The 13,682-nt window shown below is 52.2% G+C and overlaps 1 protein-coding gene across 3 annotated transcripts in view; it reads left to right on the top strand.

Annotated features, from left to right (window-relative positions):
- Positions 1-11,343, top strand: part of DIPK1A (divergent protein kinase domain 1A) — a 440,304-nt gene extending 428,961 nt beyond the window's left edge. For all 3 annotated transcript variants that reach the window (XM_085602195.1, XM_085602196.1, XM_085602194.1), the window contains one exon: positions 9,890-11,343. In XM_085602195.1, coding sequence (XP_085458321.1) covers positions 9,890-10,702 — 813 coding nt within the window. In that variant the 3' untranslated portion in view covers positions 10,703-11,343. The remainder of the gene's footprint in view (positions 1-9,889) is intronic.
- The last annotated feature ends 2,339 nt before the right edge of the window (positions 11,344-13,682 follow it).

Here is a 13,682-nt window from a genome sequence, read left to right as displayed (position 1 = left end):
ATCGATTATCAGTTTCTGATCTGGGACAGAAATCAAAAGCTATTTTAGACCTTTATTGAGATGTTGAATGCGAATGAATACAATTTCCACTTTGAAAACAATATGAGTGCACTAAGCATTGACTTACTGTATGTTGCTATCTATTTAAATATTGGAGATTTATGCACACAAGTACACAGAAAGGCAACAGGAAGAATTTTGCACATTACACACGCATAGTGGCCATCCCAAACCGCTGAAATAGAGTATCCCGTATAGTACGCTGTTTAGAGATCGCAGGATATGCTGTTCAGATAAATAATTTAAGAAAAAGAAGCAGCATGTCTGAGCGGTAGATTTTGTGAACGAGGATACCCACAAATGGTGCTTTATGATTAATTGAACAGAGTAATACTAATAAAGAGAGAGGATTTCTTAATTGAAAATTTGAGATGTAAACGGAATCAGAGAACAGACCAGGGGTACATGTGCAGATTCAGTATGGAATGCACCAAATGGTTAAGTACAAGGAAAATTGATTTTTGAAGTGGATCATGTAAAGCATATGTCCATGGTGTAATCAAAAAGGACCATGTAAACTTTGAAGGCAAAATAACTTGAGACCGTATCACATGTCAAACAGAATATGTGATATTTTTTTTTTTCATTTATTTATAAAGTGCCTGAATCACCCCATCAGGGTATCTCAGTGCTCAGACTGCTATAGGCATCCAAGGGGATACAGATTAGAATAAAGTCGCTTTTAACATCTTTCTAAACATATGTTTTGGAATGTACATGTAGAAAACAATAGGCCCACAAATAGATGAGATCCCCCCCCCCCCGCCCCCCCCCCCCCCCGGCGGTGGATGTGTGTTTTATTAACCGTGAGAGGGGTTTCTTGCATAGTTTGGTCGAATTTTTGTCGAATCCCCTTTGAATGGCTTGGTGTGTGTGTATATTAAATGTGCCCGTCAATAGCTACTCATGTTTGTATAAATAAACAACAAGGGTGTCTACTTGGAGAGAACCCACCGGCGGGGGTGCCGGGATTGGGCACGGTAGGGCGTCAGACACGTCAGAGCTTCACTAGCGGTGTAAATACATTCCACATGAATTCATTGTCGCCTTTTAATGAATATCACGCAAATCATCATGGTGATAGGTATATACGGTATGTCCAGCATGTCCTAGGTGTTTCTATAAATATATATTTTTTTTAAATCATAAAAAACAAAGGCCGGCGCCGGGGGATGGGGTCCCCGGGGCCATAAGTGGCCTGAGGAGGGGGGCCCTCTGGATCAACTGGTTAGGAATATTTGCATGTGCCTTCCCCCGCTACCACTGGTTTTGTTTTTCATCCGGAAAATGCAACAAAATATGAACTGACTAATCCTCAAAGCTCCAGTCTGGGCTCAAGAGCCCATATCAGTCCCCCCTTCAACTCCTCAGGAGAAGCTACAACTGCATTCGGTTTTGCTCACATACTATCAGGTTCAGTTATTACATCCCAACCCCGGAGAGCACAATCTTGCTATTAGACACCTAATGTCCTAAAATATCAGAAGACTGCATGTAAAAATGAAAAGAAGTTAGAAACTAATCCCTAAAGCATGTTATGCAGCTAAATAGAAATCCTTTGTTCATTACAAGTATCATTTCAACATCCAGCCCTTAGAGGTCACTGTACAAACTATTATTTATTACGTACTACAGCTACAAATGTGAGGCCTTGCCTACACGTCAATATGTGTATATTTAGCGGCTATAATTGCTGTACTGAAAACACCAGACAATTTTTAAATCCTTACTCTTGCTGAGGGACAGTAGAGGGGTAGACCGGCTAGGTAATCCTGGAGGAGAAGGGTTCCCCTGAAACATCTGAGGACTGGGATGGTAGAGGGGTAACCCTCATCAGAGTGCAACCGCCCCCCCCCCCCCGACTCTGATGCGCACAGATGCCCTGCAAGTGGCAAAGGAGGCTGTGGGATCTCAAGAGTGCAGGTAGGCAGGGTATTCTGCTTTGAGGGCTAGGGGTGCTGCTGAAAGTGACCTCTGTCTGAGAAAAACAACAGGCGCCGACAGAGGCCCGGTTCGGAGCAGGGAGCTAAAGAGCAGAGGATCAGACCTGAGCTTCTCCTCATCATAGTGAGAGTAGTGACAAATCAGTTCCCAGCAACTTGCAAAATTTCAGAAGCCTTGGTGGGAGAGTTGCCAGCAATGCTGGGGAACGTCCCCAGGGAACTTGTGTGTGGCTCCCAATCACCCCTAGTCCCAAGACGCCTGGGGAAGGCCAAGGGCCTCATGGATTGATGCAAGCAGGAAACTGATGCGGTGAGATGGCGTGCGTTATGTGTTGCACTTTTCCCTGGGGGCCCCCAGTTACAAGGGACCATCACAGAGAAGCGGGCAGAAAAAAATGTCATGAACACCATTGTGCTGTGCTAATGGCCTGCTTCTCCATGGGGACAGAAGACCTGGGGAAATGGTGCTGGGCGGTTCTCCTATAGCCTGTGTTCTTCAGAAAGTTTAGTTCCTGCTCCCACCCATGCTTGTTATTGGCCGAAAGGAAGCGGGCTCCTCTGTGGGACACAGGAGCTGTGCCATGCATAGGGGGAGCCAGCATGTTTCACATCCTCACATCCTTCCCGACTGATAACTTACTTCCTTACAACTACTCAATGCAGATTTTTCACTAATGGAGTATAGAAGTGAATAACATGCCTTCAGGTGTTATGTTCTAATTCTGTATTATCTCTTTTCTTCTCTCTCCTTTACTCACTGTTTGTTCGCTTCTTCTGTCTATCTTTTACCGTAAATACTCCTACAGTTTGAACCTGAGAAAATCTGTGCACAAAATTGTTCATTTTTTTTTTTTTTTTGATAAACAAGTTTTTATTGTTTTAAACAGTACAACAACAGAAACAGTCTGGTATTCCGAAGCAGTACCACACAGCAATACATTAGGAAGCACCCCCCGTTCCCCCCCGCCCCCAGAAGCCCCCCTCCACCCCCCGAACCGCCCTACTAAAGTATGTTGCCTAGCCACTTCCCTCAAACTTTCCGGTATTTCTTGGGGCATCCTCGTGCCCGATAGAGAGTCCGCTCCTGCGCCGCGCACCAGTCCACCCCAGCTCCCCATTTAGCCACACTTGGCGGCAACGGCTGCTTCCATGCCGCTGCAATGTCGCGCTTGGCCACCATCAAGGCCGTCATGAGAAACAGCTGCTCTGAACGCGTGCCATCTAAGCCATCTGTGATGCCCAGCAGCGAGTGTCGGGGGTCGTGTGGCACCTCCCACCCCAGGACCTCCGTAAGCTCGGTTTCAATGCCTCTCCAGAACCCCTCCAGGGCAGGGCAGGACCACACCATATGCAGGAAGTCTGCCGGCTCGGAACCACATCGGGGGCAGGCCGCGTCCCCGGAGAGGCCCGCACGGTGAAGGCGAGCCGGTGTGAGGTACGCCGCATGGAGATAATAGATTTGGATGAGTCGCAGCTTAGCGGAGGCCGTCACCAAGCGGGGGGCCATAAGGGCGTCCCGCCAGTCGGCCTCATCCAGGGGACCCACCCATCCCTCCCAGCGCTCCTTAAGACCCGCAAGGGATGTAGGGGTGCAATTGACGAGGGAGCGGTAAATCCTGGAAATGCCCCCCCTCCCCAGGTTGCCCAGCAGGACCTGAGCCTCCGGGGGGCTGTGGTCTGGCAGCCGGACGTCCAGTGGGGTGTAGGTGCGTATGGCATGGCGCAGCTGGAGGTATCTATAAAATTGAGAGGAGTGAAGGGAAAAACGCGCCTGCAGCTCTGAAAAGGAACAAATCCGCCCCCCCCGCCAGATGTCCCCCAGTTGGGAAATGCCGATGAGGTCCCATGATTTGAAGCCTTCCAGCTTTGTGACCTCCCGCAACCACGTCCCGTGCCACAGGGGAGTGACCCGGGTCAACCGTCCCGTCCATCGGGTGAGGCGGAGCACCGCTCGCCAGGACAGGAATACAGCCCTGGTGATGTCCGGGCAAGAAGCAGGGATGGGGGCGCCGTACAGGCGATCTTGGATATCGGAGAAACCCAAGCCGTTAAGTTCCACCCTGTAGGCCGGGTCGGACCAACCCCCTCCAAACCAGTCGTGAATGACCAGGAGGCGGGTGGCCATGTAGTAGAGGTAAAGATCAGACATGCCCAGGCCCCCGTCAAAGGTGGGTATGCGGCACGTCGACAGAGCCAGCCGCCGCCTCCCCTCGCCCCAGAGGAATCTCGTCGCCATCCCGTCTAGTTCGCAGAACCACGGTCGCGGAAAGGAGAGGGGGGCGTTTTGCAATACGTACAGAAACCGGGGAAGGATCATCATTTTGTAGAGGGCGACCCTCCCTAGCGGGTTAAGGGGCAGCTGTTGCCATCGCGCCAGGTCGACCTTGGCTCTCTTGACCAGGGGGGCGACGTTGAGCGCCCAGCTCAGCTCCGGGAGGAGGGAGACCCAGATGCCCAGGTACTGAAATGATAAGCGGCGCAGAGGGATGGTCTCCTGCCAGTCAAAGCATTCCCTGGAGGGGTGCAACGGAACCAGGACCGACTTCCGCGGGTTGAGGGAGAGACCCGACGCCCGGCCGAAACGGCTCAGAATGGATAGTGCACGCGGTCCGGAGCGCGCTGGGTCCCCAAGGTATAGTAGGACATCATCCGCATAGAGGGCGATTTTGTCGGCTTCCAGGCCAGGCCATTCCCACCCCCGAAGGAGGGGGTCAGATCTAATCAGGGCGGCCAGAGGTTCCATCGCCAGAGCGAAGAGAAGGGGCGACAGTGGGCAACCCTGCCTCGTCCCCCGGCCGATCCAAAAGGGCCTTGACAACGCACCATTAACCAATACTCTGGCACGGGGCCGGGCATAGAGGACTCGCACCATCCCCACGAACCGAGGGCCAAAGCCCATGCGGGACAGGACGTCGAAGAGGTAAGTCCACCCCACCGAATCGAAAGCCTTTTCGAAGTCGACGAGGAGTAGAGCGAGGTACGGGGTCAGACGCTGGCGGTGGGCCAAGGCCACATGGAGACGGCGCAGACAATGGCGCGTGCCCCGAGCGGGCATGAAGCCACATTGATCCGGGTGGACCAAGGTAGACAACAGGGGCCTAAGCCGCTGGGCCAAGACCGCCGCATAGAGCTTCACATCGGTGTTGATGAGCGAAATTGGGCGGTAGGCAGCTCTATCGGTGGACGGCGGCGTGGATTTTGGCAAAACCAAAATCGTGGCCAGATCAGACTCCGGGGGGAAGGAACCCCTCTCAAGCGCCTCCGCATAGTGAGCTCTCAGCCGCGGGACCAGGGTGTCCCTATAGGCCGCAAAGAATTCCTGAGGAAAGCCGTCCGGGCCTGGTGTCTTCCCCGCTGACGTACGCCCGATTGCCTCCCCGATTTCTTCGACGGAGATGGGGGCCTCCAGGCTCTCCATTTCGTCCGGCCGAAGCCGGGCCAAGCAGGCGTTCCCGGGCGCGAGCAGGGCGTCCAGAGAAAGGTCCGGCGCACACGCTCGGTAGAGCTGAGAATAGAACTGGGCAAATGCCGCTGCCATCGCCACGGAGGAGGACTGGAGCACCCCCGACGAGTCGGTAATCGCCGGAATGATGCGCGACGCCCTGGGGTAAGTGGCCAGGCGGTGCAACAGTGCGCCGTTCTTGTCCCCCCAGCCATACACCCTCGCTACCGAGGACTGCCAAAGAAGCTTGGCCGCCTCGAGGGACCGCTGACAAATCTCCTGACGAAGGAGCCGCAACTGTCGGTCCACCGCCGGGTCGTCGTGCTCGGAGAGCGACTGCTCCAGCCGCAGCGCCCGGGCTTCGCATGCAGTGAGCTGCCGCAGCTGTGTCTGGCGGTGCCGCACCACATGTGCCTTGGCCGCCCCCCTGATGGTTGCCTTGCAAGCCTCCCAGAGGGTGCCCGCCGACGAAACGGAGCCCTCATTGGCACCGTAACAATGAGTAAGCTCAGTGCCAACCGCCTCCCGCAATGTCTTATCCTGGAGGAACCAGGCGCTGAACCTCCACACCGGCCTAGCCGCGTGAGGCGGGGGGCCCAGACCCAGGAGGACTGGTGAGTGATCCGAAATGCCCCTGGGAAGGATGCGGGCATCCTGAACGCCTCCGCACTCGGTGGGAGGGACAAAAATCACATCAATACGGGCGTGAGAGTGGTGAGCGGCTGAAGTGTGGGTGTATTGACGATCGTGAGGGTGCCAGAGCCTCCAGGCGTCGCAGAGGCCCTGGGCCTCCGCCCATCCCGCCAGCTGTCTTGCCCGCGCGGCGCGGGAATCCGAAATCGGTCCCGACGAATCCAGCTGTGGGGCCAGGACCGCGTTAAAGTCGCCCCCAAGCACGGTAGTGCCCACGGGGAGAGAGTCCAACAACGAGGCAGCGTGGGATAAAGCCTGCGACAATCCCGAGGGAGGCACATAGAGCGAAAGGAAGCTGACCGGGCGACCCTCCAGTGTACCACAAATAGCAATCCCGATTCCATGGGGCACACGGGCCACCCTCTGAAGGACGAAGGGGAAGGAACGACGCAGCAGGACCGCCACCCCGCGGGAACCACGGGAAAACCCCGAGTGCCACACCCGGTCGTACCCGTAACGCGCCAAGAAAGGGCATTTTTCCCCAAGGAGATGGGTCTCCTGAAGGAGGAGGACGTCGGCCCCAACGCGCTGAGCATACTTAAGGACCGCCGTGCGCTTAAGCCTATCCAGCAGGCCGTTCACATTCCAGGACAGGATACGCAGCTGCGCCCTGGGGGCTAAGTCAGCCATAGATACAACGGGCGCAATGGGACGCCGCAGGGTCGGAGCCACCCCAGGGGAGCCAGGAGGACCTCATGCCGCACCGGCGCGCAGGGGCCAGGACCCATGGGGAAGGCAGGGGACAGGCAATAGGGGGCCAGGGGTGCCAGGCTGGGAGCGGGTGGCAGCAGACCGTGTGTGTGAGCCAGCGCGGAGCGCTGCAGTGACGCCCGCGGGAGGAAGCCAAGGGGCGCCAAGACGGGAGCGGGCAGCAGCAGGTCGTGTGTGTAAGCAAGCGCGGAGCTTTGCGGTAACGTTCGCAGGAAGCAGCGATGCGGCGCACCCAGGAAAAACCAGACACAAACGAAGAGGACCACCCTCCCTAGGAGGAACATCCAACAAAACCCACGCCCCAACCCCCAACCCCCCACCCTACACTTCGAGAACTGAAGCATCTGTCGCCCTAACTTCAACAACTATTACAAAAGCCCCAAGCGAAACGCTCGGGTGTCAAGAGCGTGGTGGACCCCTCCAGAAGTACGGATGCAAGTGTTCCGGCCTAGACTACTACCCCTGAGCGGAGATCCGCTGAGTCCAGGACCGTGGCGGAGGCCTCAGCCGCGGGACCGGGCCGCCAGAGCTGCTGCCAAGACAGAAGACCACCCAGAGTCAAATGGCCGGGCTGCGGGAGAGATCAGAAAGGTCCACAGGCGCGATGAGGGGGGTCAGGGACGTGTCCGGCGGGCGCGGTGACCGGCTCCGGAGGCCCCCAGCCGCCTGAGAGGATGTCCCGGATGAGGCAGACGAGTCCCTCGGCCTCCTGCCCGACATGCTCGTGGAGCGAGGCCCAGCTGCCAACCCCCCCCCGGGGCCGCCGGGACTGTGTGCGTCTCCTGCGGCGTGGGCGAGGAGGTCTGGTTGTATCCAGGTCCAAAGGCCTCCGAGCCGGGGACGCCCGCCCAGATTGGCGCAGGGGTCGTTCCTCAGTGAGCCAAGTCCAGGCCGCCCGGGGAGTGTCGAAAAACAGGGTCTTATCCTGAAAGACCACGCGGAGGCGGGCCGGGAATTGAAGTTGGTAGCGAAGACCCAAGGAGCGCATCTTATGTTTCACCTCCAGGTATGAGCGGCGTTGCTCTTGAACCTCCCGGGTGTAGTCGGGGAAAACCATGATGGTGTGGTTATTGAAGGACAGAGGAGACTGCACTCGCGCCTCCTTCAGAATAGCATCTCTGTCTCTGAAATTGAGGATCCGCAGGATGAAGGGGCGCGGTGGGGCCCCCACCGGAGGTTTGGCGGCCAGCGACCGGTGCGCTCTTTCCACTACGAACCAGGTGGACAAGCTGGCCGCCGGCATCCAGGACTTGAACCACTTCTCTAGAAAGTCGTCGGTGCGGCCAGATTCGACCCCCTCCGGAAAGCCCACCAGGCGGAGGTTGTTGCGGCGGGCCCGGTTTTCGGCATCCTCCGCCCGCCGGTGCAGTTCCTTGGAATGGGTCGTGAGCTCCCGGACCTGATCCTGGAGCTGCCGGATGTCGTCCTCCGCGGTCGAAATTCGGGACTCCGTCTCGGTGATGCGGGCCGTGGCATTGCGGAGATCTTGTCGTAGGAGCGCCACGTCCACCTTCACCTCCCCGACCATCCCCTCCAAGGACGTGCGGGAGGCGGTGATGGCCTGCAGAATGGCGGCAAGGTCCGTGCCGGGAGTCGGCGCCGCCTCCCCCCCAACACCGGGGGCTCGGAGGTCGTGAAACAGTCAATCTTGGTCTGGTGGGGCGCGGCCGCCGACTTGGCACCCCTTTCCTTGCCCATGACTGCCCTCGGGGCACGTGCGCCGGTGCCCAGGCGCTGTGTGGCTCGTCGTCCCAGTGTCCCAACAGCCAGCTGGTGCGGATTCGAGGGGCAGGAGCGGTGCCCTCCTCCCGCTGCGGCGGGCCAAGAGACCACCGGGGGTGCCGCAGCCCCGCGTAAAGGTGATCCGGCGTGGTCTAGTCCCACCGTTATCTCAGGCACAGGGCCCGTGTCCAGTCAAGCCCCCACAGCGGCCTCCCGGGCATACTCCAGCGGCGCTCCCCGCCGCGATCTGCAACTAAACCCCCCCCAAGGAGGGGGGAGGAAATAGGGGGCCCTCTCTGCCCAGGCGGCAACGGGGGGGGGGCACATGGACCCCCGTGTGGCGATGGGCCCCCGCCGCCAACCGCCGACGCCAGTACCTGTTGTGGGTGCTACACGCTGTCTGCGCCAGTTCTAGGTCACCACAAGGAGGAATCCAGGCCCGGCCCCACGGGGCCGCTCACTCAGGTGCGCGCCTCTCTCCTCGGATCGGCGTTGTCTCGGGATCCCTGCAGGGCTCAGGAGTCCCGTGGGCACAGCATGCACCCCTCCAAACCGGGATCAGGGATCAGCAGCTCCGGACAGGACCGGGACCCTCTTCCGCGGGTCCCGCGCTGTTAGACCAGTCGCCGCCGGCCACACGGCCCGTGCCCCCCTCGGGCGCCGCGGTCTCGCGTAGCCCCCGGCGCCGGCCTCAGATCCAGCCAGCCGCGTCCCTCGCGGCCGCTAAGCGAAAGTCGGCAAAACTCGGGCCAGGGAGCATGTAGACGGCCAAGAATGTCACCGATGGTAGAGCCCCGGTCCCGCAGCAGATGGGGACCTCCGGGGCGCTGCTAGGTCAGCGGAACTCGGAGAAAGGCCGGATGCGAGGGGTCGAGCATCGGGAGCCTCACATCAGTGCGGCCATCTTGCAGTGCGCCACCTAGCGCTCCCTCATTTTTGTTTTTATCATAGATTGCAGAGTAGTGTTTACTGTTTGCTGATTTTACGTTAATAAAATTGATTTTAAGTTTTTTTTTAAAAAAAGGAATGTGTAATAGACTTTACATTTTGACTTTGATGTATGTGTATCCAACACTTATTTTTGATTTGCTTGTCTCAAAGGCACATTTTTTGCAGCATCACTTACATTGATTAAATAGCTACATTCTAAGTAAGTGGTACATCCATCTGCTAAGCCTACATTTTAATTTCTAGCTCGACATGCAACTCCATCACAAATAGACAGTATTTCATGTTCAACATCTGAAAACCTGTTTGCTTGAGGTGCTGATGAAAATGTTCAGAAATAATATAAAAATGCTGTTCTGTTTTTTTCTAGGCAAAGTTGGGAGATCAGGGCAATCTCCCCGAGTTGGTCAATCTTATTCTGTCGGTTGCTGATGGAAATAAAGATGGTCATGTTTCCCTGCCAGAGGCGAAGTCTGCATGGGCGCTTGTACAACTGAACGAGTTCCTCCTGATGGTAATCCTTCAGGATAAAGAGCACACACCCAAACTGCTGGGCTTCTGTGGGGATGTTTACATGATGGAACGTGTGGAGTATACCTCTCTGTATGGAGTGAGCCTTCCCTGGATCATGGAGATTTTTATCCCCTCAGGTCTTCGGAGGAGCATGGACCAGTGGTTTACACCATCGTGGCCACGGAAGGCTAAGATTGCCATTGGACTCCTAGAATTTGTGGAAGACATATTTCATGGACCATATGGTAATTTTCTTATGTGCGATATGAGTGCCAAAAACCTAGGCTACAATGACAAATATGACTTAAAAATGGTGGACTTGAGAAAAATTGAGCCAGAAACTAACCTAAAGGAACTGATGAAAGATCGTCACTGTGGCTCTGATATGGACTGTGTTTATGGCACAGACTGCAGGACTGTTTGTGACAAAAAGAAAATGAAGTGCACTTCACAAGTGATTCAGCCAAATCTGGCTAAGGTGTGCCAGTTGCTTAAGGACTACCTGCTTCGTGGTGCTCCTACAGAAATCAGAGACGAACTGGAGAAACAGCTATATTCGTGCACTGCACTTACAGTCACAGCACACCAGATGGAAATGGAACACTCCTTGATATTAAACAATTTAAAAACATTGTTGTGGAAGAAAATCTCTCACACTAATGATTCATAGTTTCTTTACGGCGGCAATATTTAACAATATACCACTGTAGCCATTTCACCACTTTTTATCAACCGCACCTTCAGGATTTGTGTCTTTTTTTTTTAACTATGCCTTCATTAACACCTCAACCATCAGCACATACTCTGGCATCTGTACAGTTAGGCAAGAACATAGTCATTGCTAACTGGAGCTAGTTGTGCTAGTTTGTGATTCCGATATGAACGCTATGGTGTGAGAGTTGTGTCTTGCTCCACGACGGAGACAGTTTCATTTCAGCAGTGCACTTAAACTCCAAGGATCTTTGCCATGAGACACCAAATCTGCTCCCCAGCATAGGTCTCTGACTGACGGCGTTCACTGTGCTACCGTAAGAACTTCCTTATCTTTTTTACAAAGCTGTGAAAACTGACTCACTCATTGTGAATATCCATGCAAGTGTTTTTGTAAGTAGTTTTACAAACACTAGCCAAACAACCACCACTGGACATTGTGTGGTTAAGGCCAAGCTGCTGTTTAAATGAATTTAATGACACTTTTATGAAAACTTAAGTTTACTAATGTTTTAGCATGGCAGTATTTGCACATCATGGTTGGAGAATTAAAAATGTTAAACGGTTCGTGTGAGAATAAAAATGGTACTTTGGAAACTATACTGTTTTTCAAGAGTAATTTGTATATACATCTAAAAATGTGTATGGTTTGCAAGGTAACAACTAGCAGTTCCATCTGTTGGTTTTGTAGTGAATGATCCTTTGTGCGATACTTAGGACCTCATTACGAGAAGCCCACCATTGTGTATGCACATAGTACACCTTTTAAGCAATATGCAATTAGCACTTATGAGTTAAGGAGGTCAGGATGAAGCACAACATGTGGGATTGGAGTTTACTTTGTGTTTTGTAGCCTTTTCTTCTCAGGTAACCTATGGCAGATTTTTCCTAAAGAAATTTGTTCAATAAATATTGTGGTGGGGTCCCAGCGCTGCTCTCTCTTTTTAGTATTTATGTGAGGATTAATTAGAATTACATAGTTTGTAATGCAAACCATTTTTTTGGGGGGCGGGAGAGATTAGAAAGATCCAGGTTGCACTTTACCCACTTCAGAATACCTCATCCGTTTGTGTTATTTTTTTTGTGTTACCATCTTTACCAGGCTATTGTTTGTTGGACATAAATTGTGTCTTAATAATAGTTATCACCCCTTTAAATAGGGGCCAAATCCATTGGCACACCTCCTCCCACATAAGCATTTAACAATAATTTGGAGATTCTGAAAAGATGTGTAATAAGAAACCTGCAGAAAGAGCTGCTGCAAGTGCCCCATACCACAGACCTCAAACCACAGTCTTCTGTCTCACTTGTTTATCATGTTCTCCATATCCAGGATCACTCACTGATGTAGTAGGCAGAGGAGTTTGTATTTAAAGGGGCCCGCATTACTCCAGAATAGGAACCTTATCCTTGTGCCAAAAGGTTCACCCTCCAACACAAATTAAGAAACCAAGAAAAGAGGAGCCATAAGTCATTTGGGGTTTTAGCAATAACCTCTATGCTGTGGATGCAACACTTTCAAGCTAACCGCATAAGTTTCTGTCCCCAGTCCCTTAAACAAAACTAGAGAATCTGTGACCTCTTTCATGGAGGCAAGGACCCCTCACCTAGTCATAAATGTACAGCAAAACATTCTGATAAGTTTCAGAAATGCTTGGCCGGGTGATGTTCATTTCATCAGGACAGGTGGGCAGAGTAAAGGTAGGGTGGCTGACATAGAGTCCCTCTACCACCCTGACTGCCTTTACTTCTTCTTCCAACATATAAATTAGTCCTTTGTTATGTAAACTAGGATACTGGCACAATTGAGAAAGTTGAAAAACCTTAATGGTTACTCATATCTTTATTATCTACTGCTGGATAGCTCATCTGATTTGGCAGTTGACTTTAAATAATTTTGCTTGTTAAGACTTGCAAAGCTAAATCCCAGTGGTACCGCTGGGATTTTAAGAAGAATCTGAAAAATAATGAGGATTTACTTTTTAATAGGTAACCTTTCAAGGATGGGGTTGATAATTGTTTTGAAAAGTACATAATCCAACTCCTTACCAGTATGCGATGCTAACAAAAAATGTAGTCAATGTAGGTTTTCTGACCAAATCTAGAGCTTGAAAAGAGACTTAGCAAGTTCCCATCAAATTTACCATCAATTCTTTAAAAAACAAATTGAGTATTTTCAATATGGTATTTTGAAATAGAAAACAAGTTTTTACCAAGATTATGAATTTGTATAATTGACATGGTATATAGTTCAGATTGGAAGGTAAAGGTGATAGTAGTGTGTATCTGTATGGGGCTATGTTGGAGGGAAAATATTCTTACAAGCTAGTTTAAATCACAATGAATGGTTAACCGTTAACACCTGAATTGTGATGGTCTACAGGTTTTAATGTATTTTTTAAGCACATCAACTGGGGCAGAGTAAAACAAAATGTGATTCTTTTATAGTCCCCACAAGAAAATTGAATACTTATATGTCTCTGCCAAATCTTCCTATAAGCTTATGAAATGCAGCTGTCAGAAATGGGTTAACTTAGCTTTTTCTTTATGACAATGACTGCCAGGATATTAGGCCTAACTCTCGCACTTCGGGAACACACTGGGCACCTTTTTGATTCCAATAGAACACGTACTTTGGGATGGAGTTTGCAACGGGCCTCTAGTATTCTGTTAATCCCGCCCACAGTCAAGTGTGTGCACAGAAAGCGGAAGTCTTGGCCCATTTTGTAATCAATGTTTCCTGTAGCTCGTGCGTGTAATTTGAATAGTAAACATAGAATATACAAATAACTTTCAGTTTATCGTGGCCAGCGTTCTCTAACATTTTTAAGAGCGTGTGTGGAGCAAATTAATCTATAACCTGCTGGTGCAGGGCTCACCACTTCGCCACGTGTTTTTTACCAAATAAGGAGGAATCAACAGTGGAGCGAAGTACAAAC

This window comes from Triturus cristatus, chromosome 4_2 (assembly GCF_964204655.1).
Source record: "Triturus cristatus chromosome 4_2, aTriCri1.1, whole genome shotgun sequence".
Taxonomy (NCBI): domain Eukaryota; kingdom Metazoa; phylum Chordata; class Amphibia; order Caudata; family Salamandridae; genus Triturus; species Triturus cristatus.
Note: the sequence above shows the minus strand (reverse complement) of the source record. Positions and strands in the feature narration are given on the sequence as shown.